The sequence below is a fragment of the Xiphias gladius genome, chromosome 17, assembly GCF_016859285.1.
Source record: "Xiphias gladius isolate SHS-SW01 ecotype Sanya breed wild chromosome 17, ASM1685928v1, whole genome shotgun sequence".
Classification (NCBI taxonomy): domain Eukaryota; kingdom Metazoa; phylum Chordata; class Actinopteri; order Istiophoriformes; family Xiphiidae; genus Xiphias; species Xiphias gladius.
In genome coordinates this window covers 25405946-25433482 of record NC_053416.1, presented here as the reverse complement: position 1 = coordinate 25433482, position 27537 = coordinate 25405946, and the positions used below count along the sequence as shown (strand labels likewise).

At 39.9% G+C, this 27537-nt stretch overlaps 1 protein-coding gene across 3 annotated transcripts in view; it reads right to left on the bottom strand.

Moving 5' to 3' along the window:
* The window catches only part of robo3 (roundabout, axon guidance receptor, homolog 3 (Drosophila)), a 93833-nt gene extending 87491 nt beyond the window's left edge, over positions 1 to 6342 (bottom strand). For all 3 annotated transcript variants that reach the window (XM_040150507.1, XM_040150509.1, XM_040150510.1), the window contains exon 1: positions 5775 to 6342. In XM_040150507.1, coding sequence (XP_040006441.1) covers positions 5775 to 5838 — 64 coding nt within the window. In that variant the 5' untranslated portion in view covers positions 5839 to 6342. The remainder of the gene's footprint in view (positions 1 to 5774) is intronic.
* Positions 6343 to 27537: the final 21195 nt, after the last annotated feature.

Here is a 27537-nt window from a genome sequence, read left to right as displayed (position 1 = left end):
AAAACAATGCAAAAACTAATCATCAGGATATTCCATTTGCGTACAGTCAGGTGTTCAGCTATACATGCTGTAAATATGCACCTCAGTTTCTGCATTTCTCCCGATATAATTAGGATAATATGAAATGTTTAAAACTCACTGATTCCATTAACCCTCAGTGTTAAAATCCATCTAAGTGACTAATTTAATCACTCTCTAAATGCAGGTAACACATTCGTCCTACTGTACCTACAGTAGTTGTGCAACATATTTATAATGTTTCTTAAGACTGTAATGACTTCAAGATTGTGTTTATACAGTCCAACAATATCTGTGTGGAAATCCATCTGGTTATGCATCTGGGGCTTACAGCATGGTGTTTTACTATTTAATGACTGTGATGAATTATAGACTTGCAAAACCTCTGTTGATGTATTTTAGTCCAGCTGAGGTGAAACATTTAGCCATTACGATTTATAGAGCTTTAAATTATCTGCATGAAATCACAAATACATCAACATATCAACTGAATATATATGATGTAATACAATGTAAATGGGGTGGGTAGGTCAGCTCCCTTGTTTGACATTATCTACAGTATAGCATTTCACACACACACGGTTCATTTATACCACATTTCTCTCTTACACACACATATTGTACAAACACATAATTCCCCCCTTTGAATTTGAACCATCAGAATTGTGTGCCTCCAAGCTGATCAATTCCTTTTTATCAATGCCGGCATGTTTTTCGGACAGTTGCACACTGCAAGACAATGATCTCAAAGCTCATTTGCATCCTGGAAACTTGCCACAAGAAGGAGTCATGGCGGAGAGGAAGAAACGGTCCAAAGTGTGGCTTCATTTCACAAAGAAAGATGACGGCAGTGCTCGTTGTAATGTCTATAAAATGGTCATTTCAAGTAAGGGTGGGAACACCAGCAATGTGGCGAAACATTTTTCTATGCAACATGGGCTTAAATTCCAGGAATGCCATATATTTGACCATCTACGCATGAGTGCCACTGCTTCCCAAACAAACAGCAAGTCCATTATCCAGGGCAAATATTGTATGCTATAATAACATCAGCGCCATGCAGGCAGGCGTAGCAGAGTTTTTCTTTGACCAAGAAAACCTAAATGAAAACCAGTGATGTACTGGTATTCTCTCACTTCATCCATTTTAGATGATGACAGACTCAGAGATAATAAAACGGTTGCTTTGACACTGAACAAAACCCTGTGTTGGCCTCATTTGTTTCCACACAGAAAATTGATCAGGAATCATTAAGAGAATCAATAAAGACTCGGACTGATAAGCAGAATCGATAATGGCCCAGGTGTCAATAAAATCTTATCAAATCCCATCCCTCAATGAGAGCAAGGAAACTTCCTCCACTTAGGAGATAAAAGTAACACCTATACCACCTGTACTGTCCAGTTACTAACTATATTATCCCTAAACTCTTATGCAGCACAAATACAGCCTCCGTAGGGCAACACTGCCCTGCGCTCTATGACTGAGTATGACCGAGAATTCATTATAGTCAGATGGCAGTGGCCTTTGATTCACCTCTCTCCTTGTCTGTTTCAGTATTATGACCAGCAATGGAGAGGTCAGCCCTCCTAAAACCCACTGGAACTAATGTTGGGGGCCATCCATCTGTCTACAACCTGAGGTGGGGAGCTCAGGCTGTATTGTGTTGGGCCCCTCAGGCGGTCGCACTTGAGACCTTTAAGGAGAAGGGATAGCTGACTTGTCCTGTCAGCACCCACTGCTTAGTAGTGATCCTGCTCAGTTTAGTCCCTTTTCTTTGATGCCCAATGGAGAGGTCTCTGGTACCCCATCGTGTGTTTATGTTGGCCCTCAGTGGTAGGAATGTGCAGGGATATTAAGCATTCCCATTAAGAGAGGAAGTGCAACCCTTGGTTTGCAGATTGAGTTGTACACTGTGAAAATTAGGAAAGGGAAAAACATGGGGCATGTTTGTGTTTTTTTTTTTTTTTCCTTTACTACACTCGAATGCACAAATAACCCTGTCATAATGCATCATAAGGTGTCGTCAAACATTCATGTAATGACTATTTGGGACTTCTGTTATCATGGGTATAAATGATGAGTGGCTGTTTTTCATTTTCATCTCAATTCCCACATTTTTTGATTATTTACTGTATTTCTTATTTCTAAATTTAGCGGGCCAGCAGCTGGGTGGAACAAAAAATACCGGAAATAGGCAACTATTTCAAACAGCTTCAAACAGCAGCTTCAGCTTGTGATTAACGCTGCTGATTCTGTGATGACAGGAAGAGGATGTTTATATCTTTAGCCCGGCCTTTTGAGTGTTATTTTTCAATCAGTGTAAATTAGGATTTGATATATCATAATGATTTTCAGGAGATATAGCTCATTTCCGTGTATCATACCAAAGCTTTCTGAGCTATTGACAGTCTAATTGATCTGTAAAGAACAGATGGGCAGACAGGTGGGGGAGGAGGAAGGTACACTCAGTGTGTGAGTGCGTGTTTGTTCTCAAAAATGACTACAAAGCTTTCTCTGTCTCCTTTTTCTCTCTGCAGAAAAAAGGAGAAATGTTGTCAATAAGCCAATAGTAAAAAATGAAGCTACTATATGTTGCAGTGTTATGAGTCATCCAGTTATAAGGTTACAAGTCAGTCACATCAACAATGACGTAATGACTCATTGTAAGACTGAGATAAACAAGAAACTAGACATGGATTAACCCTTTATAGTGCGGATAATCAGTTTAAGTTGCGGGCTTTCAACTAATCACCTGAGCAGTAAGATCAATTGTGTAATAAATATGCAATTAAACAAATGGGATATGTATCATTGATACTAAAAGGCCGGTTCCCCAAAATTACAAAAACATATATACATTTTTGTATACATTCAGTTCCAGCTTCTTAAATATGAGGAATTATACATAGAAAACTGAATGTCTTTGGGTTTTGGACTGTTGGTCAGATAGAACAAGACATTTGAAGATGTCAACTCTGGGAAATATTACTGAGGAATCTTTCACTTTTTTGTGGCATTTTGTAGACAAAACAATGAATCAGTTAATCAAAGAAAATAACAGACAGATTAGTCTAAAATGAAAATAATTGTGTGTTGCAGCCCTGTTTCACAGAACTTCCTGTCAACCGTTTTTTTAGGACCTGCCTTCTACCAAAAAAGATAGTCAACATTAAACCTGCTGGCAATGGGCCTGTTCAATATCCAAAGTAACAGGGATGTTGTTTCTGGAAACAACTGCTGCTCCCTTGTATTGGGAATGAGGCAGATTTATTTGTTCGTTTATGTTTTTTTTCTGTTTTAAAGGGTGGGGTGGGGGAGGTGAATCTACACTTAACTGGCTGAAACTTAGTAATTAGGATAAAAAGGCTGATATTTGTATCCCAAGTTTAAAGAGATCATACATTTCCTTGAATGTCTCAGATTCAATCCCAGCAACAGCTATAACTCCTGTCAAACTGTCCTTGACCAATCCATTAAAGCTCTCCCAAGCTCCTCCACTCACTGTGGATGACAGCGTGTCTTAAATGCCTCATGTGAAAATACACAACCAGTAACCAAAGAAAGGACTTTGAACAATGACACATCTAAATTGTGCTATTTCGGCCACATTATACCCTACTGCACCTCCCTCCCTGAAGGAAATGGAGTTGTATGCTAAAACTGTAATTATAGAGTGGGTATCAAGGTTTGGCACAGGCTATTTGATCTGGTTACTGATCTGTTTGGGGGCATACGTGAGACAACAAGATAGCTGCTCTCAGAGCCCTGCCTTCCTGTCATTCTAATAAAGAGCAGGGCAAACACACGGCCCGTCGACAGTCGCTGCAGAGAGCTGCCGGAGACCGCTGTGTTGACTGATGGTGACAGAGATGAGTGACAGTAACAGTGCAGACTCCAGTGTCACCTTACTGGACAAACAGTCTGAAGAGCAGAACTCTGGAACATGACTCTGGCTCAGCATTAAGGGGCCCCTCAGATGTGAAAGCGAAAAGAGAGACGGATGGCCAGGATTATTCTTAAATTCATTTTATCATATAAAGCTTATTTTACCATATGCATTTCCATGCATGTACTGATCTGAAGCTTGTTCTCGCTTTAATCCCCCTTTAAAAAGTAGCTCTTGATAACAGTGTCAGAATGTGACAAAAATTGTATTTAAATGTAAATTTCAGCTAATGAAAAAAGTGTCGTGGCTAAAAATAGCACAGGTTTTTTGTTGAACGTCACTGTGTGTTTTAATAAAGTAAAAATAAGTGGCTTTAATCCAGCCCTTGTAGTCCCAGAGGAGCATCTGGAGTCACTGAAGCAGCACTTTCACAGGTGCTCATATTCTTGGCTTCATAGCCAATATTTACAGCATTGTAAGAGGGAGCCTCGGCAGTAGTGGCAGGTCCAAGGAGACCACACTGTCAAAAACGATAGTATCCCATTTGCGGCAAAAAAAAATTGGTTTTGCACTTCATAGTCGGGGGGGGGGGGGGGGTCTTGTAGAACACAAAGACATACACCAATTAAAACCAGTTGACAGTTTTTCTTAATGTTGTAGCTGATCGGTGGAGTTGTGTTGACATAGAGCCAGTAGCCTACTGCTAGCAATTTACAAGTTACACATATTTGATTGAAGGAGGATCTGTGGATCCAGCATCCAGTCTCTTTTAAGCAGGTTTTCATCATCCCAGAGCTGACTCAGTCTACAAGTGGGAGTAATGCTCTGGTGGATGATGTGCCTGTAATGGTAGCTTTTTCTCCCCATAGTCTAGTATAAAAGGAACGAAATTAAAGGCACTGAATGCAACTATTTGAATATAGAGTCGTTAAAAAAACAGTTAAACAACAAAGGATAATTGGCTGTGTTGGACATGTCTATCTAGGGATTTAGTGGAAGCTAAACCCAAGGAAACTAAGCTTTGTACGACAGAATACATTTTTATCCACCATTACTATATATACTATATTTTCACTCTGCTCAGCTATGGAACCCCAACTCTACACAATACAATACAAGACTGCAAAAAGAAGAGGATGTAAGAACAGTTTGACATTTAACATGTGACATCTGGTGAAGGCTTTCATCCAAATGCAGCACCGTTAGAAGAAATCATACATTTTTTAAAATTGGGAAATCAAACTCCCAGCCCTGCCATGCTCACTGACAGTACACTGCATCAGTGAATGCAAACTGAATGGATCATGCTGTCTGTTTCACAATTGCATTGTGGTGAGGATATGTTTTCACCTAATGGGCCTAATAATAGAGATAAATGAGCAGGCTAGAATCCCTACAAAGTCAGATTTCTGTGGGGAGCAGATGCTGGTGTGAATCCACAGTCCCTTGGGCAGAACAGACAGTGAAGCTGCATATGGGCTACTCTGATGTCTGCTGGTTTAAGTGGTCTTTAAATGACATCATCTAGGAGGATTATTTACTTGCTGATGCTGATATAAATGCAATGCTTTGTAATTTTTTTTTTCATCTCAAAGATCCATTAAACTATATAAGAAAGGGAGGACATGAAATAGTCACTTTGTGTGAATAACATCGCCAGTAAAATTCATTTCTTATGTTTCTGTTTGTTTGTTTTGTTTTGTTTTGTTTTGTTTTGTTTGTTTTAGTTGTTGTTTCTGTGGAACCCCCTTTTGGAACCCTGGGGAGTCTGCTGGACCTAGTTTGGGAGCCACTGGTATGAAGCGTATAGGCTCCATCTGTGCAATCCTGACCAAAAACAACCAGCCGCACGCCAATTTAAACTTACCGTATGCCAAACTTCCGAGTGCAAAGAAAAGCAGGAGGACAACCAAAGTAGGGCGGTACTCCATTATACACTGAGATTCTTCATAGGTAGATAACGCTGGTCAGTCTTCAGAAAAAGCACCGTTTGTGAGACAAGCTGTCCTGCAGCGGCTCAGTAATACGTCCCACCAGACGCGCAAGTGATTTCCAGCCTACGGGATGAAATCTCCACACACAGCATAAAACTCCGCAGGCAGCATCTCAGCCGCTGCAGGATGAAACCACAAGTTCAAGCATCCCACACGGTAACTTTCCTCCCGGCTCCAAAAGTCCGCGTCCAATCCCGCGGATAGTCCGTATAAAAAAGCTAGGGGAGGCGGTTGTGAGTGGCAGACAGCGCCCGGTCAGTCCGTCCCGTTCTCTGCCGCGATCACATCAAGAGCACGGATGAGACGAGATGAATGTCCATAACGGCTTCCCCTGAGAGGGACTTAGCCCACAAGCACATGAAGTCACCACGGCTAGGGGAAGACTGCACTTTGTTCAACACAGAACTTCATTTCTTCCCTCTGAGCCCACCGCCTCCGTTCCTCCCCTCTGCTCCGCTACTACGAATGATTTACTACAGCCGGATCGCAAAACAACCCGGTCCCGGGGCCAAAACACACTGGGGTAAACATTGCCATAGTACCGTTCGCAACGTCCGGTGATCATTTAAAAAAATAAAAGTCGGATGAGCTAACGTTTGGCAATAATGGTGACCAGTATTGTATCACCGTGAATGAATAAATACAGGAATACATTCTAGAGGCTAATCTCTGGTAAATGAAAATGCAGTTGTGTCATTTCCCAGACAGTCACTATCACAGCACATAGTCAGTTCATTTCCATAAGTGTATGACAGGTTGTAGCTAAGAATGGAGCTCGAAGTATAGACTGGTTGAATATGTTAAAATTGATTACGAGAGGATAGGTGTCATCCTCCCAGGATTTTATATACCGCCTTTCGTTTTGCTCTTAAGACTTTATGGATCCTTTTTCAGCCTTCAAATTCCTCATAAACTCAGATGATATTTTGTAAATGCTGTTTATTATATATTTCCATTCAGTCACTAGTTAATATATCACTTATAATCCAATATCTATACTAATAATAATACTTTTTTGTGGGTCTACATTCAGTGATCAGTTTTTGTTGTTTCACCTGACAAATGTTACAGCCCACAGTAATTTTATGTTGAAGGCACACTCACCAGGCTTCCGGTTTAGTCAGGGCTAAGTCTGTCCCACTTCACCATCCCGGCGCCACTCTTAAAGGGCCAGTGCAGACGGTATAGCACGCGATGTGGGAGCCGCTGGGGGACTTTGCTACTGGAAACTGGTCAAACATTGAAAACGACCCTTTACTTTACAAGCCCATAAAAACGGAACAGCATCCGAGTGACTCCATTTGAACCCAAATTTCAGACATTGATGCTTGTCACACAAAGCATCACAAAAATGTCAACTTTAATTGTTTACTTGTAACAAAACAGACTTTTCTTTTGGTCATTTAGGCCTATTTATAGAGCTCCTATAGAGGGAATTGGGGCTGGATGATCAACTGGGTCATATTGTAATAAGGTTGGGAAGATTTCCAACTTTAGCATGTAACACCAGTGGGGACATGGATGACTAAGCAAAATCATCACCTCATCAAAGACTATAGCAGGTAAGCCTCTAGTACTCATTTGGAACCTGAATATTAATATTTTCATACTTTCACAGCATAACGTATTATCCCTATTTTGCAGCTTGGGAAAGTTTCCAGGAAATGTGAGTGATATCTAAGGGCATCCAAGGCCCTCTATAATTCTACTGATTCTACTTGGATTAAATCCATTTAGAAACAACTTTTTTCACTGAAGTCACACTAGTCGATGTGGGGCAAATGTCAACATGTATCTCAGAGCTGTTATCTAACCACAGAAGCATAAATTATGTTGCCAGTAGTATTAATCCAAATGCAAATTTGTCTTACATGTGAAAGACCTTTGATCGTGCCGACTGTGGTGCTATGTATACAAATCAGGCAATGGAAATGACTCAGGCACTAAGAGATACAAACAAACCCCATGCACCACTGTAAAATGTCACTATTTATCTGAGCACAGGCTTTGCCTGCACTTGAATGAAAGCGAAAAGCAATATTACATGTGCCAGGAGATATGGCAAACTGCAGCCAATGAGACTTGACATACCAAGAGACGCATTTCTGCAATGAAGCAATAAGGAATGATTGGGTAGAGTGCTGTTGAGCTGAATAAATATTAGGGGTCAGACAGACCCAGTAAACACACAGCTCTTGACATTTGTAGAAATGCATTGGATGGTGGTATGCATCAAGGAGCGCATACTAAAATGAGATTGAACACATTCTGTCACACACTGTTGTCAGTATAGGATGACAAAGAAATAATTCCACAACACTAAAGACAGAGCCTGCTGTAGAGGGCTGGGAATAAATACTCTCTTTTTGGGTTGACAGGAGCACTGAGAAGCAAGCAGCACTTGAACACCCCTGATAGTTCTTTCATGTTTTATGCATGTACATGTTTAATTTAATTGCAGAAACTGATTAATTGAGCATCGTTCTGTGATTGAATAAAACATGACGAAGCCCTCCACTAAATGCATTTTCGTTCATCTGTGACTGATGCTGCTACTTTGCTGCCTTCGTCAAACATTTGGCATAGCTGTCAGTGGAATCAAGCACTTCATGAATTTAGACTAATTATCCACATTAGGAACTGAATTACAACCACAGCTCATGAGTGTGGTTTGCTGCTGCTGAGCCATAGATCATAGACTTGCGCTCTCTCCACACACAAAAGCCTGGTTTTATGAGGCGATTTTTGCAATCCATTTGAATGTACTATAAAGGCCCTTAGAGTCAGCTTTTGGGAAATGCCAGCATTAAAACATTTCCTGGCAGTGCTATGAAAAGACAAACTCTGTGATCTATAGAGTCTAATTAATGGGAAAGGTTTGGTTGGTCAGTGATTTTTCATTTCCTTAGCTCAGGACTCATATTTTATACATTATTGTTTGAAGTAAAATGCTGGAATTTTACTAATGACTTTAAGCTAATTGCAACTATGATGTATGCCTGACCTCTGAATTGCTTGGTTCTTTTGGCCTACGCTGCGCAGCCACCAAAAGCAATTCCATTATTCCAAATTGTTTAGAGTTGATAAAATTACTTCATAAAAATAAAGAGCGATATCATGTGTCCAATTTTGACTTAATAACCAAACTTCAATTGCCAAGGAGACCAAATGAGCAGCTCAGAAAAACATTTGGATTCATTACACACATCTCACTTTTGCATGTCATCTCCAAAAATAATTAATGGAGTGATTGTAAGTGTTATTAATTTAAGATGAGCCAGTCCTTAGTTTGTAAAGCTGCGTAGACATTTTGTTAATTAACATTTGTCTAATGTTCCTCATGCAGAAGTCATACAGTGATTGCACTCATCATTTTATTGAAAATGAAAGTTTAGTCCTAATCAGTATAAAGGATATCCTTAAATATTCTTTCAAAAGGTGTAGTCCATGCAACAGCTTCTGGTAGCTCTGAAAAAATAGGAATTCTTGAAAAAAACTGTATTTCAATTTGTGCGATCCTTTTCCTTCTAGCAGCATGCACAGGTCAAACCTGTGGCTCTATGATTCATGAACCGTCAAACAACAATATTTCCTATTCAGAGATACATGTACATGTGACCCATCTCTTTACCTCTAAGGATGGAATAATACATCAATAAGAAATACATAGTTCAGTTGTTCATACTTTATTTCTTTGTAGGTTTAAAAAAAAAGAGCCTGTAATTTGGTGTATAGATTATTAGTGGTTCATCTTTTCTCTCCCAAAGGACAAGCACTGACCATTCAGCACAAGTACATAAGGATCCATTTATTACTGTTATCTGTTTTGAACACATTTTTAGCAATAAAATTCATATACTGTTCTCCAAGGTTGTGCCACTGTATATTGTAGATGCCACTTGTGTAACCCTAGGCACACAAACTTTACACTCTCGAATATTACAAAGTAATGGAATAATAATGGAGTAATAGAAAAACATCAGTAATAGTTTCTTAATAGAATGTAGAATTCACTGAATGAGCAATGTTGTGCTTAGCAAATGACAGGGCATAGTGCTAAAAAACCCTAAACATAATTCAGCAGAGCACCCATAATTGTAAATTCATGGTGTAAAGAGGGAATGTGGATAGCTACATGGCCCAAACCTCGCTATAAAATAGATCTCAAAAAACAATGGTTATCTTGTTCACTGGAGGTGAACAAGATCCATTTATCCTTACAACACCATATGAAATTATATAGTTTTCTGCCTGTAAAGAAATGGCCAACACCCTTTACCAGAAACACTTCCTTCCTGGGTATAAATCACCAGTATTCTTGGTGAAAACATGCGTGAACAACAGTGATGGCAGCTCTGATATTGTTAGGAGATTTCAAGAGGTAATTTTGCATGCTTACAATTACAGCTGATAAAGTTGGCTGGGTGAGTGGGTGTGCTTAAAATATTGCTTTTTAGTTATACCTACCTTGAGCTTTGCTTCACACTACTTGCTGAACAGTGAATGTCCATCTTTAAAGTACCTTTACAATCCCTGCATGACTGACCATGATGGAATATTTCCTATGTGGTTGTAGCCACTGCAACACTGTTGCCAAAGCTTGAAGCAGAAAATAACAGTGTATTAAGATAGCATCAACAATATACTGTGCGGTAAGCACACTGTACAGTCTCATGCAGCCTAATGCATGTCCCTATATCTCATGATGCAGCAGAGTTTGATAATAATTCATTAGGACTACTGCTTGAAATCATGGTAGGGTGACCTATTCTTGGTGAAAATGCAAGCACTGTTTCCTTGAAATGCCATTAAATGCATATCACTTGTATCTATAGCCAGGCATTTGAACCTATTCCAGTTTTCTCCTCCATTACTAGTAATGAGACCCCCATATGTCTGCACCTTTTTTGACCCATAGCTGGTAATAGGAGGACGGGCACTTTAAGGGGCTCCAGTGAATGGATTCTATTATAGATTAATTGATTAAGAGGGTGGCGCTCTGAGGTGACAATATATCTCTTTATTGATCTACCTTTCAATGGGATTGGCTGTTACCCAACCTCCCTGAGGGATGAAGAGAGAAAAAGAGGGGAAAAAATGAAACAGGGAGAAATTAAAGCAGGGCTGCTATTAAGGGGGGCAGCAATTTCCTGTTTCTCTTGCTGGTTTCTCCCGGCTTGGATTCAGTCCCACAGAAGGAATAAAGGGAAATAGCAATGAGCAATCAGCAATCCAGTGGGTTGCTTTCAGGCTGGAGCACTCTCTCACATTTGTCATCTCATTTCTCCTAGTTTCCTTCACACTCTCTCTTCTCATCTCATTATATAAGAATCCACCTCTCTGGCCTCCCTGTCTTCACCAAGACCTCTTTGTCTTTCCCATTTCTCCATAATGAGGGGCCCCCTATTAATTTTGGGGCTGTGAAGCGAGACGTGCCCTCTGCCCTCCCCCCCAACGCTCTCTGCAAATCTACAAATTGATATGGGTGTATGAAGACAGAGTGGGCTGGGCCGTCCCCGTCTGTTTGCCACCACACATTATGATGAGAAGGGCAGATTGGAGTGTCAAAGGCGACATTAACCTCTTCTCTATCTACTGTGGTTTAAACATTCAACTGGTTTCATATACTGATTGTGTTTTGTAATGAGTTTGGATTAGGTTTGGCAGGCACACCATAAGCTCAATGGGTCTCTCTCTGAAGACAGCAGTTGAGTGGGTTGCCAAAAATGGAAATCTGTTATGGAAGGACTGAAATGGGTGATAAAAAGGGTTCTTTTGGATATTTAACCATAATTTTGCGTTTTATGACTTGGCTTTCTTTTGAGGTTGCTAGATGATGAGGACAAAAAGGAATCCTGAATGTGCTTTTATTGGCACTGAACCAGAGGAGCTTCAGTGCACCTTGGAATACATTACAGCAGTGGTATCACTCTACAATCTCCTGTAATTTTTCACTTTGGTTTGGGTTTGGTAACAATGATGGCCATGGTAACACAGATGGCATGCACTTTCCAAAGTTTTCTTTTTTTTAAAACAAATAATTTCTTGACTAGTGGTGTTCTGTGGGTTGACATATTGCCATTACATTTGAACCAGCTCTCATCAAAAGAGAAATCCTTAAAAAAATCCTTCCACTGAAAATCTATAAACTGACTCATTTCTAAAATCTTAACTGGGCCTAAGGAAGAAAAATGCACCCTATCATTTATCAAATCATGTACTGTATATTTCATCTCTTCTATTTTGTAGACTGTCCTCACTACAGAAACAACAACTTTGCTCGTTATGCTTAAAACAACTTGTGTTCACGTTTACCTTACAAGTGAATTGGTGTTGGTTTTAAGAATAACAGAAAAAACAAATCGCAGCATCATTTGTTTCAATAAGTTCCAAGAAATGACATGTTTACATTCAAGTGACAAAGACGTCTAGTGATTGTCGGAACTATGAATTTTGTCTGTCGGAAGAAAATGAGGAGATGGTGTGACATTGTGATAGAGTATAGAGCCACAACATTGGTTGGATGGATCAACAAAAAGTTTGACATCTGTTGGTTCTCCGTTTTCTTCCAGCAATCGACATGAGTTTTTTTTAATGGTGACCATGATAGTTCCCTAACCGTAATGAAGTAATTCCTTTAAGTCAAACCATGAGCTTTGTCTAACCCTATCGAAGTTCTTTTTTGAAACTTTACCTAACCAAACATTTACAGTTTTGTTTTTGCAACTGTAATTTGTAACAGTTTTGGAAAGCACTGACAATTATGTCATCCTGCCAGTAATGGTGATCAGAAGCAAAAGGCAAAGGCAAGAGTAGCATGAAGATTTTATATAGGGTTGGATGATTGGGTGTACTACAGTAACAGTCCACACTGATTTCTTTTAAACATGACCGGAGTCTTAGGCTAAACATAACCAAGTTGTTTCTGTGCCTAAACCCAACCAAATATTAACCACAATGGTAGCAGATGAGAAAAAACCTTTGCAATGGTCATATTGGGTCTGGAAGGCAATGACAAACAATTCATTCAGGCAGGAGGACGTGTTAATTTTAGGCATTGCCCTTTTCACTCATAGCTAACTGAAACCTCACTTGTAAGTAGCTTTGGGTAAAAGCATCTGTCAAATGAGTAAACGCACACGTAAATGTAAACATTTCCAATTTAGTCTGACTACCACAACATTACAACAAAACAGAAGACTGCAGTGCAGGTTGCAACAACAATAATTATGCCAATCCAAAAATAATACCTTTGTAAAGCTTGGAGTTCATTTTTTTAAAGACACAGGTTGTTGCTGTTGTTGTTTCATTGCTTTGAACTGTTGGACACCTTGACAACACACATGGACGTGAAACAGAACAAAATTGTGGAAAGATTGTCTCTATCTCATCACTGGACAATATAATCTTCACAAAGGTAGTATTTATTGCATGGCTATTGTATTGGTTTGCTTGACATTGTACAGGATGTCATGACATTGTGCCCCTCCCCTGTAATTTCTGGCAGAAGATGTGCATCTTCTTCAAAATAGCCTTCTTCTCAGGCTCCAAGTAATGTCAGGACAGAGGGTCAGAGAACACAACCGACTGCCATACCATGCATATCTGTAATTTAGCCTCCTCTTCTTCCCCACCCCACAGAGCTCCCATCCGTTCGTTTCCTCCAAGATGAAATGACTCTTCCAATTCTCCCAGTCTGCACAAGGGCTCCGGGGAGGAGGGGTGGCGGCGGCAATTACGGCCCTCCTTCCAACACACACTCTGATAAAGCTGCTGGTGAGCCTGAACAAAATTGTCTCTGCTCCACAGACAAGCTCCTCCAACTCCATTCCTGCTTTCACCTATAGTTAACAGGCAGCCCTGGTCTTACAAGCTATTATGGTGTGTGACAGGAGCCATTCAAACCTAGCAGCTAGTTGCCCTGCTGAAGATCCTTTATTTTCAGTGGGAATAAATGGAAAGCCATTGTTAAGAGAAAAAAAGGCACTGATCTGTTAACATGCATAGGTTTTCTAACTTGTGAATGCACTGTAATTATTCCATTTGCATATGCAACATGCAAAGAGTTTATTCGCCTAAAGCCTCGTCACTTCTTTAAAGAATGACATGCAAAACACATTTCCCTACCAAAGAACCTGCAGCAAACTAGTGCTGGTCAAAAATGAACAAATTAATCTTTTCTACTGGTATTTTGCAAGTTTGATACAAATTGAGTTTACACGGTACCATACTGCCTCCTGAAAATAAGCTTATGCTCACAATGACAAAAGCTTTCACCTTCTCCCGTCTACTCGCCTTTCATATGTTACCAAACTAACTGCTAGCCATATAAAGGAAAGCATTAAAATCTTAAATAGTGTTGCAAACCCACTAGAGCCCTGTGTGACAAAGTTTAACGTAAAGCAGTGCGGTTGGTGACTGACTGAATCAAGACTTCCTCTCAGGGCTTACAATTTCTGCTGATGCTGTTCAGCACTACAAACCCGTATAGACCAGTACATTCAATTTGCCTCAGCTGACCTTGACACTTCCTGTACATGCTAAAATGCAGCTGGATTTGTTGTTGTACCAAAATCAGATTGCCTATCAGCCTGTGGATATTTCCCCTGATTCCTGCTGCCTGAGACTTTGTAGAGACTCAAGTTACACAACTTTTAGTACCTGATAGTGTTAATAATTGTTTTGCATTTTGATTTAAATACCTGATAGTACTTAATAATATATGAGTTTTGTTTATTTACTTTAAAAATATACGTGAATCATCAACACAATTAGTACTGGCACTATAGCACCTTTACTGACTGTCTCAGGATGTGCTGAGATTGCATCTGTAAGACTAAAATCAGAAAGGAGATTGCAGCTTGATATAATTCACAGTTTCATACCCTCGTTTCATCATATCCACTTCCAGGGAGCAATTATCACACATATACACTGATCAGACAATGCTATGTTTCACTGCAAACGGAAAATGCCAGGAGCTTTGTCTCCTGCATTGAATTTGACCCCATCTCATCGGAGTCCTGCTGAGGGGTAAGCTAATATTCTGTTATTACTTTAGCTGTGTTTGATGCAAAATAGTCCATTATGTTTCCAGGACAGAGCTGTTGTGTCTGGCAAATTGGAAAGGGAAAGTAATTATGCTATGAATATACACAGCCAGCTAATTTGTAAGTATTGAAAATTGATCTAATAAAGCAAAATAACACTCACAGCAGAGATGTTCTCGTTTTCATAGGAGATGACAATAAATGCTGAGGTACGGACTCTGCATATGATTTTGCATTCCTTTTTTGAAAGCGTAGAGCTTTACATTATACCAGTACCAGGCACAGCGGGTAAATTAAATGAGGCTTTTAGCCACATCTTAAATGTGACAATGGCCACTGTGGAATAAAGGGGGGGTGAAATTCATGAAAGCATACAGTATCTGTAATCAGGAGGAAATGTCAGTACACTTAAGTGGTGTCAGATAGCAGTGCCCACAGCTGCATGTGGTCTTGGTTCTTGCTTTGACTAAATTTCTTCAAGATAAAGAATTGTATTTCTATGCCATGCTGAAGTGTGTTTAATCTAACTATAAATAGAGGAAACTCTTTCTGTCCTTTTATTTTCTCGACAACCGCTCATCCGATCAACTTCAAATTGCACATGTGTATTTTCTGAGGACCCAAGAAATGGCAGTGTCAACTGTTAAGGTTTTTAGGCGAGCGTCTCTCAGGAAACATGAAAAAAGAAACATTAAACAACAGTCAGTTAGGGCTGGTGCGACTCATCCAAACTGCTGATGTCATTGATTGGATTGATGTGAAGATGGTTGTGCCAGGTCTAAGCATAGATTCCCCAGAAAAAAAAGCTGCAGCTACAAAACCTTGAGCAGGATCATCCAAAGTGTGGGACTATTTCAGACAGAAACCCAGGCTCTGCAGATTCGAAATGGCTTATCACAGCAGTACAACTGCTATGCACGGTCACTTAATGTAAAAGCATCCCAGAATGCTTTGGCTAAGACGCAGCGAAGGCAAAACAGCCCCGTTTTGTTTACTTTATATCCCCACCCAAGCATGACATATTAGGATTATTAACAGGCAGAACAAGTAATTTATGCACTGCTGCTTTTATGGTAACATAAATTTTCACCACGCGTCATCTAACATTGTTATTTGGCTGTTGTATGTTTTCTGTTTCCTTTAACAGCCATGTATGAGTGAAAAAATGGCCTAAACTGACGTTAAATCGTTTCAAATATTTTCCTTACTGACGTAATAATACATTAGCCAGCGATTTTCTTAACTGCATATGACTCCAGTGATGAAATAAATCCATGTCATACCAATTTTAGATTTTAAGTCAACTTCTTCAGTAAATATAATGATTCTCCAGTTCAGAGAAAGGGTTGCTATGACACACAGTGATTAAATTTATCTATACTCACTTGCTAGTTTATTGGGTACATGTAGATAAAACTGTGTTCCTAATATTTTGTCAACCTTCATTCATATAGAGGGATGGACAAAATGTTAGGAACACCTCTCAGTATAACCCAGTACACTTCAACAGCACCACAAATTACAGCCTCCAAAATGACCATTAAAATAAATCAACACCTCTTTCAAGCAGATTCAATAAAAACTGAACATTATAATCCTCATGAAAGGATTTAGTTAAAGATAACAAAATCTTTGGTGGTTACTTAATTGGTTGGTCACTTAATTGGTCACTTAATTTGAATCAGTATTTCTCCATTACTACTAAAAGGGTGGGAATACATTATTGCCTGTGATTTCTGAAATTTGTTATTACGCAATAATTAAAGGCTCTTAAAATATTATAGGTATGTCAGATACAACACAGTTTGCTTGGTAAACAGTTGAAAGCAGCATAGCGGTGCAGACACAGGTTTCACACAGCAGGAGGAAAAGCCCTTTCCAGTGTATTATCTTGCTACTGTTGACATTTTTAAGATGGCATTCCAATGTGCCTGTCCTGTGTTCAAAAGGAAGCACCTAGCACTGGCTCTAGAAGTCAGGAAAAGAAAAACAGCATACAAACAGACAGTATAGATGCATGATATTTATAATAGCTGTTTCATACTGAAACACAAACAGCCAGTGGTGTTAAAGTAGAATATATTCTTCCTGGTTGGCTTTGAGACAAAAACAAACAAACAAAAAAAAACAAACAACTTGCCCCTGGTGATATAATCTCTTTGGACCATACAGTATACACAAAAAACATGTTTCTCATGGTGTGGCACGAAAACTGCACTGAAAAATGCCGAACAACCCTGAACTATGAAGAGTTAAATATGAGTAGATTGGATGGTTTGTTCTGCTTCAGTTTGTTTATTTTATCTGCTAATTGCATTACATTCTCCTCCAGCTGTATGCAGTACAACCTATCCGTGGAATGCTACACTTTAATGAATAGAGACAATTTTTTTACCTAATTAGCCGAAATCAAACCTGTGAAACCCTGATCTTCATGCATTTTCACAGAAAAAATCCATAAAAAATGAAAAAAAAACAAAACACCAATGCAGCTTGATTTCCTCTCAGTCCTGCAGAAGCTCCTCTACAGCTCCAGTTTGAATAAGCCCTAAAGGTCCCTCAAGGAGTCTTCTCTTTTTACACACGCTCGATTCCACACCTCTCGGCGCTCTCCTTCATAACTCCCCTACCCTGTCTGGTGAGCAAATGTAAAGAGTCCAGTGAAAAGTAGTACTGGCTTTCTTCCTCAACCCTCTTCATAGGCTGTCAGGGTTAAGCCTCAATACCTCAAGGGGAAAATGTGAGATGATGGGTGAGAGCCAAGTCCAAACACTTGCAGGGGTTGGGGAGAGGGGCACAAAACATTCCACAAGGCTAATTGTGAGAGAGAGACAGATACCTGGGCCCAGAGGGACACTGATCAATGTCAGCGAGACTGAGGTAGCACTGAGTAAACCTATCTTGACAGCCTTAGTAAACAGTAGAAAATGGAGAGAAAATATATCATGCAGGCAAAAAAGATTTGGGACTTTGGGATCACGGGAGTTTGATGCAGATTAGTGTCTCCCTTGTCCCACCCTCTTCTTTTATTGGTTGTAATGTGTAAGCATATGGTCGCAGTGAATGTCCTTTCAAAAATCAAATACATTTAAAATTATAATCAAGATCTGGACCATTAAATGTGTAGGATGCTTTTGCTCATATAAACATATGATTTTTTGTGATTTGTAGTAGTGATTGTAGTTGGTATGGCATTGGGAGTGCAGTGAGTCACAGAGAGGCACAAAGACACAAAGATGCAACCATTCAGCCATCACATGCACACTCACACACACACACACACACACACACACACACACACACACACACACACACACACACACACACACACACACACACACACACACACACACACACACACACACATACACTGTCTTATCCCTTTCATCACTACTTCAATTCAGCCTCCTCCCTCTCCAGTAGCAATTTGTTTTTTTCCACAGTTGTCAGAGGTGGCTTTATCCCTGTGAATGCAAGGACATTGCTTGGCTGTAGGCTAGGCAGCGCGGCACTAGAAGAAAGCCCTTCACAGATGATTTCGACTTTCTCACTCCCTGATGGGGTAGAAACCAAAATCCCTTGTTCGCTGAAAATTATTGCTGGATTACCTTTGTCCCTCAGCGGCAGTGCTGTCAGAACTGAACCTACCCGGTCTGGATTTATGACCTGCGCAAGTGTGCAAGTGATGCTGAACGTATTAGAGAGACATGTACACACGTCTTCGTGTTTGCTGTTTTCATTATATTTGTCCATCTGAGAGGGAACCCCCCCCCCATCCCCACCTCCCCAAGCCTCATCATCATCTCTTCTTGCCGTTGTCTCCCACGCTCCCTAATGATGACAAGAATGGCCTGGTTCCCGGACAGCCAGGTTCCCACTTTAATGTCTCCTTGCCTTACTCCCTTGCTCCCGGCTCAGGTTTCTCCCCACCCCTGCCCTCTGATTTACAACGTCCCCAGTGGCTGACGGGAGAGGAGACAAAGCTGGAAGCGGGGGAAAGGGGGGATTCATTGTTCTCTTTCTCTCTCCACTGTCTGTCTTTATTTATGACATATCCAGTATGACCAGGGACACAGCATGACCTCAGGGACAACGTGCAGTCTGCAGTGTACTGGTGACAGTGACTCCCAAGGCAGACCTAGCTGAGTGTTGTGGATCTCTGGCTGATCACAAGAAAATAGCCCCCCTGCCCATCACTCTGAGGGAGTCAGCTGGACAGAAGTTTGGGATGAATGAGGACTTGCATACAAGGTTGGACCATGAGGAGTGAATAATGCTTGTATTTGAGAGTGATGCAGGGAGTGGGAGGTTTAACGCATTAGGTGTAACAATGAGTGTTGCAGCTGTCATCTGTCATCGTCCCTCGGGGAGATGTCACATATTCTGTATTGTAGTCCAATGTTGATGGAAAATAACAACCCTGATGCTTCTGTAATCCAGACTGACAATTTGAATGACAGAAAGAGGTATCACTCTGACATTTTCTTTACAGTCTGTTTCCATCCGTTTCATCCAATTTGTAGGATATGATTTCCATCTTTATTTAACCTACACATTTAACAGTTTTGACAGATTTAAAGGCCAGTATTATAGCATTGGGTTTCACTTGCCTCAAAGTTCCCTTTGATTTAATGAAAAACTCTAAATCTAAGGGTGCTTTCACAACTAACCTGTTTGGTCTGGTTAAAACCAACTCTGATGCGTTTGCCCATTTACTTCAGTAGGTTTTGGCTGTGTGAGAGTTGGACAACTGGACCATGATCTGTGTCGCTCTTATATTTTAAAAATTCAGCAAAACAATGAACAACTTTGGTCATAGTGTTTACACCTCTATACAATATATATCAATAACCCCAGGAGACATGGCTATGGAAAAGCGTGGATGTAAGTGTGTGGGTTTTTTTTTCCTTTTCCTTTTCCTTAATTTAAAAACATTTACAAAATGAATTGATGCCGGTGTCATCTTTTCATGTTGCATTTTGACTGGTTGGTTTGTAGCAGTCACACTTGTGAGAATTTGATCTCTGAATTTGGTAACAGGATGTCTTTAGTTGCTAAAGCTCGAAATCAGCTGTAGGTGGACATGTCTCACGGTTTGATCTAGGACCACGGTTTTGGAATGACAACAACAGATGTTGACATGTTTCGAACAACTGTCTACTAACGTCTTGGACATCACTTTAGCTGTTTTCTGTTCAGAGGTTTATTTTTCTCTTTGACGTTTGTCCCATCAATTTCTAATGTATAAATTGACAAAGTTGAAATAGCTAAACTTTGGACCTTTGGAAATTGTGACAGAAGTTGTCTTCCAATTTCTATTAAACAATTTTGCTGCACGTTCTTTCAATAATACAAACACCTTATAGAAAATAGACAAAACTTAGATGTTTGTAAAACTCAGAAGTCATTATTCGAGTATATGTGTATATTTTTTGTTCATTTTTTTTTGTTATACAAGTAAGTGGATTAGAAAGGAATAGTTAATCAATGAAAAACCGAAAAAACTAACACTTGCCATAAACAACTGCCTTTTGATAAGTAGGCCTACCCTGCAGAAAAGCACTGAGTCAGCAACACATGTCAAGACATGAGTCTACAAAGAGCTAATGCAGGTAATGATCTATTTGCAGTTGTTAAACAGACTATGTGTAATAGCTTGTTTGAGGAGTAAGTGGTCTGCACACCTGTTTGACTGAGCTTTAGAGCAGGTGGACAGGCCAAAGAGCAAAGGCCTGCGTCTGTCAGGAAGCAGTTTGTAGAGGTGAACCGCTGTGTGGAGCATTGGAAGTGGCTGAGAATAGCGTCCTCAATAAATGCAACAACTGATATGAATCAACCTTACATCTGTTCACGTAACTGTTGTTGCACATTATTTACTCTCCATTACCTCTTCCTGAGTCCTGTGGCTATGGTCATGACAGTGTATACACATTCAGTCTGTGTTCCAGAGGGCAGACAGGGTTCATCACTGCAGGAGACAGACATTTTGTATGTTTCCATAACAATCCACCTTCATATTTGAATCATAAATTTTGTTTTTTTCCAAACTTTGCGTTGGCTGAATGTATTATTCTAAACATAATTAGGTCACCATTTAATTTAAACCCAGTTTCTGTGCTCTAAACCACCAAGCCCTTATGTAAAGGGGGCTTATGTTACTTTTCAAAGGGAATGCACTGTCTATATATTTAGTTCCTTACTGAGTCTGGTTAACATTCATGAGGCATAATGTGAGTTTATATATGCTGAGTTTGAAAATGTGCTAGGTAGATCCCATAACTTGCACTTTCAAAGGAGTGAAAATACACTGAGCAGATCATTTCGGAAACCGAATTAATATAGAGAAGGATAGATATACAGTGAGATAAGATTTTTGATCAGTACCTTCAATTAAATCTTGCCTCATTCTGAGACAAACTCTCAAGCTGCTTCATAATGAAGATGTTTTTCATGGTAGCAATTACAAGATGATAGACATTTTAAAAAGTTTATCATGATGTCAAAACTTTGTTTAAGTTAATATCTGGATGTCAAGCATCACATATTTAATCTTCACCATCAAAACCATACATAAGCCTAAAGCAGTTTCTTGAATCGTATCCACTTCAAATACTTTGCTGGCTTGGATGAACCACAAAGACCCACTGGATGAATTCAATGTTTATCAGGAGACTTAAAAGAGAATGAAACAGGAATGTTTACAGGAATTGTATGTACTTTTCGTCAGACTCTAATGGAAGGAGAAAAAGCCCTCAGAATAAATTTCTACCGCTGGTAAGTAAGGCCAGCGTCAACAACAGCATATACAGTGAGGTACTCAGACTTTTGGACCCCACTGTATATCTGCACATTAAGACACAGTGGAAGAGATAAACATGGATAAGCATTAAGCCAAAGTAATAAGAGGTTTTGAATTCCAGCATGTGTCTACTGCAATTCCCATCCTTATCGTCTCAACTTCACACTCTGGCAGAATGGAATAAAAATGGTAGGACGAACTGTGAACAAGTCCTGAGAGCTCTGGTTGCATGGAGGCCAAATTGTGTGGGTGTGGAGAAGTGCAAATGAACTTTCAGTGTATGTCTGCTTCATCGGAAGGTCTCTGCTGGGAAGAGATCCTTCTTGAGAGCTGTATCCACCGTAGCATTGAAAAGGAATGGAGCAGTGGGGGTTAAAAAAAAAATGACCTGGTGCAGGAGAATCAGGAATTGATGGGACATTATTCCATGGATGTTGCTGTGAATATTTTTTACTGTACAAAATCTCCACCCTGTCTGCTGTATCTGTCTTCCTCTTCATATAGAGGATTTTAGATTGTCTGTCAATACACTGATGGACACCGTGAATTGTGATTTCTGGTAACTTGTTGTGCAGGTCTGTTAACTGGACAAGCGGGGCAAGGGCGGTTGAACGTAACTTAAAAAGTGTGAAGAAAAGGGAGCCAAGGGATTTGCTGCACAGCACCAGCTGCACAATGCCCATCACAATCTATTTCATACTTTCAATAACGTGGCCCATTCACACCGGTAGCAAGGACGACAAATGTGAAACATTCACACTTGCATTGGTAGCCTTGTATGGCAATGACAAAAACTAGTTCATGTGTTAAGACTTGACATAGAACAAGTCTAAAACTTGTGTACATGTATTTAGTGTGGCAGGCAGATTTTGATCAACACCCCCAAAAATATTCACAGGAAAACAAAACCTAACTTGAACTCAGAAGCGGAATATGTAACCAAATGCAGCAAACGCAGACATCACAAACCAGTGTGAGTGTAAAACCACATGTCATGTCTAAAGATAAAACAGTCTCTTTCACTGCAGTATCTCATTCGTTCATGTCAGACCACCACTCATTTGAAACACTCACAGCTGCAAAGCTGTGAAAGTAACCATGAAACCTTTACCAGTTTCTTCCGAGTAGTAAATCATGTTTTCATGCGGAATTTTAATCTTAATCCTGTACTATCAACATGTGTGAGTGCATCAGAGTTTCAGAGCTGTTCGTATCCATCATGTGCAGCACACTTTGTTGAGAATTTGGACAAACCGGTATACAGAGCACTCTCTAATAATATTATGCATGTACTTAATAGTAAAGTCAAATAGCCTCTCTAACCCCAGCTGACTTGTGAATAAAAACAGTGCAACTCCTGTCGGACACCGTCAAAACTGACTGTGACAATGCAAAGCTCCCGCTGCTAATGCCAGGCATCATTAGCTTTTTAGAGCGTCATCAGTTTCTCTCTTTTTTTGTACGTTGGAACTGATCCATGATATTGTTACGGTCAGCTCATTAATTCACAGAGCCTCATGCCAGAGAAACATCCCAGCTATGAAACTGGCCAATTATCTGCCGGTGTTTTCTTCCTGGACAGGCAAAGCAGAGCTGTCCTGCCAACCCCTCATTAGGAAATGACTGGCTGTGTCTCCTGAGCTGAGCTCAGGCTGAGTGAGAAAACGCAAACCACTGTGCTGAATGTGACATCTCAGATTGCAAACAATGGGTTAATTCGCGGATAAATTATAACTGATAACCTCACTGGAATTCAGTGCTTGTGAACAAGCAAAGCCAGAGGTTCCCAACCCTAGCGGCTGCAACCCACCCAAGTGTCACAAGATAAAACTGAGGTGTCACGAAATGATTAACAAAGTAGTAGATCAGAAAAAAATCTGCAACACAAAATTCTTATTTTTCCATATTTTTAATTAATTCTAATTTTTTCCTTGGGAAATACTTATCTCTTTAATTTCCTGTTGCAGTTTGAGTTGAACCTTTTTTTTTTTTACCTTGTGCTATGTGTTATTAAAACAGTTCTTAATATAACAATGATTCCTGAGCTGGCAAGACTGCAGTCCTCTGTCTGCTCTCAAACCAATCCCAGCTTCACTAGTGGATCAGAGTACTGAGCGACTCCGTGCTTGTCTCCCTTTGGACATTAAAACAAATGTGACTGGCTCTCATCTAGTTGTCACTCACGTTGTGTCAGAGGACTATTGCATAAAGTTGAGCTTTTCTTAGCTGTTCCCTGCAGGGCCGCGGGGCGCCTTTTAAATCTCTGTAGCGCAGCAGGGAGCGCCGCACTGTAACACCAGGTCCCGATCGCAATGAATAGCAGCCTGTTGCTGTCTCAGCTTTTGAGTCTGTATGTGTGAAGAGCGAATTTGAATGAAAACAATCTGAGATGGAGAACAGCTCACAGTTTACAGACATGGGCAATCTATTGGTCGCAGGTGAACACTGCTTTTCTTAAAGCAGCAACAAGCAGTAATTTTCACATCGATCAGCCACAACATTAAAACCTGTTACCGGATGTAATGCTGTGGCTGCATGGTGTATACAGTATGTTAACAATGGATCACAAGACTACTTGCATGTGAAAGGTGTCTGTCTTAGTTTCAGAGAAACCATAAATTGGCCTTTAGTGACAAACAAAGAGTTTATCACCAACTCCGCAGTTCCCCCCTACCATAAAGAGCTTTGTCGCAGCTTTCAGCTCCTTGTTTTTGATTTTCCAGTTCATCCACTCACATACTGAATGCTTAACCAAGTTACTATCACAAATTAAATAGGAAACAATACCTTTTTTTATTGCGGACATCATTTAATCGTCATATGGGTCATATTTCATATTTCCTTAAGAGGGGGTCTTCTCCTACTTTGTGTCTGGAAAACACAAAAAATGCTCTTTCCGATGCTTTTTCTGCTAGGGCACCACTAATGATCTGCTGTTAAACTCTATACTAAATCAAAGCATGCAAAATAACAAATCTTTCAACAGTCACCTCTTACCTCATGTTCTGTAAAATGACAATGATGCATTTATAGAAAAACTGCAAATACCGGTGGTGGTGGGGTATAGGTCGGGTAATTCAACATCAATTTCAACAACAAAAGAGTTTGGGTTATGTGTTGTAGTACTGCTGAAATATAAATAAGGGCCTAGGGGTTTAATACACCTCTCCTTGGTTTAAGGGTATTACTGCAGCATGACCACCTTACTTACTAAAAATATCACCAGGCATAAAAACCCTGACAGTAAAGGAGTGACAGTGTACAAAGCAGAAGGTTCAGACAGTACAGGGCAACATGAGCATGAATACCATGCTAACTGGATAATGCTGAAGATGTTCAGACAGTCATAATCTGGACAAATAATACTGACCAGTAAAAGGGTTTCTCACAAAGATAGATTTGAGCAGCTATTTTTGTGAAGAAAAAAAAAATTGGAAAGATATGTTACGCTCGACCTACATAAACAACCAAAAATTCAAACAAGAATATATCTTCTCAGAAAAGGATTCATGAATTTAATAGACATTAAGGGCCAATAAGTAATGGGATGATATATATTCTGAACTTCCCTCATGTAGATGTAAGAAGGTCTGCAACTAAGAATTATTTTAGTTATTGATTAATCTGACAATTACATTTTTGATAAATAGATGATTTGTTAAGTCTATCAAATGTGAGTTACATGTCATCACCGTCCACGGATGTCTTGTTTTGTCTGACCAACAGTCCAAAACCCACATATATTCAATTTATGATAAAACAGAAGAGCAGAAAATCCTCATGCTGGAGAAGGTGGAACCAGAGAGTGATTGGAGTTTCTGACTGATAAATTACTAAATCACTTATCAGAATTGTTAGCGATTAATTTTTCTGTCAATCACCTAGTCTGTTAGCTGACTGATTTCAGCTCTAATATCATCCCTACAAAGATTGGTGAGCTCCCCTTCTCAAAAAAAGTCTTCACTTGAGTAAATAATTCACAAGTGTTGAGTTGAGTTATTTTAGTTATTTTAGATATTGCTTTCAGGCTACTTCATAGGCTTTATAATATTAATTGCCCCCGCTTTCCAGGACAAGGCAAGAACGAGACCAGGACTCTGATGAAAATTTCTAAATGAACTGAGATGGTATTTATTCATTCATTGGCACTGATTCAGGGCACGTATGTAGCCAAGGTAAGGTCTTGTGTATGACCCTTTCTTTAATAGAGACATCCACACATGCAATCATCAAAACAATGGAATGAATAAATGATTTAGCACACAATTTCCAAATAAAATGAGATGAAAAGCTAAAAAAGATTGGGTTCACGTGTGTCAGTCAGCATGTTCCTGTGAAACATCACACCATGCATCTAATTCACTTGCAACTGAAATAAACTCTATTAATTACAGCCTCACCTTCAACAGAGCCTCCAATACTGGCAGTTCTGTGCTTAACCCAGCAGGAGCACGCCTCTGACTGAGCCTCGCTACTTTCAGCCCAATTAAATGAAGCTCATAAATAACATAAACAATGGTGCATTTCCTTCAGGCATTGTATTAATCAGCCTAAAGACGCCAGGGCAAAGAGGCAACAGCACACAACCTCATAAAAACAGGTAGAGTACTCAAGGATTTGTGTGATTGAGATGAAGTGGGAAGTGGGTTGCAATTATCTCTGCACACAGGTAAGCAAAAATGTGATCATAATAACCGGATTATGTGTGATGCCAAATCCTGTTACCGTTTGATCAGGTGATATGCTGTCATATCTGGTCTTAAGTAACTAACTAATGAATAAACTGCAAAAAGAGTGACAGCCTTAAACTGTAATACACATGCCTGATATTCAACAGTCTAATTGTAAATTTGATGCTAACTAAATATACAGTATATCCAAACGTAGTCACTAATTGAGTGGGGGCCAAATTTAGTCTACTCCAAGAACAGCTAATGAGTCGTTTGGGAGCGAAGATCTCTGGAGTCTGTGTAAAGTGGCTAGTTTTTGTAGCTTTGTTTGACTCTGTCTCCCAAATGCCTTGCATAGCTAATGCTTGCTCACAGCCAAGCCTAAACACATTGCCTATTGAAAGCTGGTACTTTCAGAGGGCTCCCTGGATAAATTGGCTAAGGCTTTATGCATACAGATTGTAGTTATTTTAATTGGCTGTTGTTTTCCAGCAAGATTATGAGAGATTTCTATGAAAACAGAGGAAGAGAGACACATGTGTGACGCACACACAAACACACGTACACATTCTTTGACAGCAGCAAAGGGAATGTGCCTGTAGCCACAGTGCTCAGTGTAATTGTCAATTTCGGAGCCCCAGATGGCCCTCCGTGGCCCTGGGCCTTCTGTTCTCACATCGGGGCACGTAAACACGTTCACATCATTCACTCCTGACTCATTAGATACAGCCTCCCTTTTATGATTTTCCTTGGCTGCTTAATTCCACGCGCTGCTCACTTTAAATCTGTGTATGACTGCGATTAAATTTTAATATACTGCTTCTGCTGTGACCTTGAGGCAAAGTCTGTCCCTCATCAGCTTTAAAAGGGGAAATTAGCAAAAATGTATTTTTAATTATGGATATGGTGAGACTGGCAGGCATTGTCTGGGTGAGGTTATGGGAAACAAGAATTTATTTCAGGCTGCATGAGCACAAATCATGCCTGTCTACCTATCCACTTACAGTAAAATATATCTTCAGATTTGTAGCAAAAATCCACACTCATGGTTCTGAATTCCTCTGAGCCAGCATAAAGTAGACTGGCATGTTCATAAGAGTACTACAGAATAAACAGT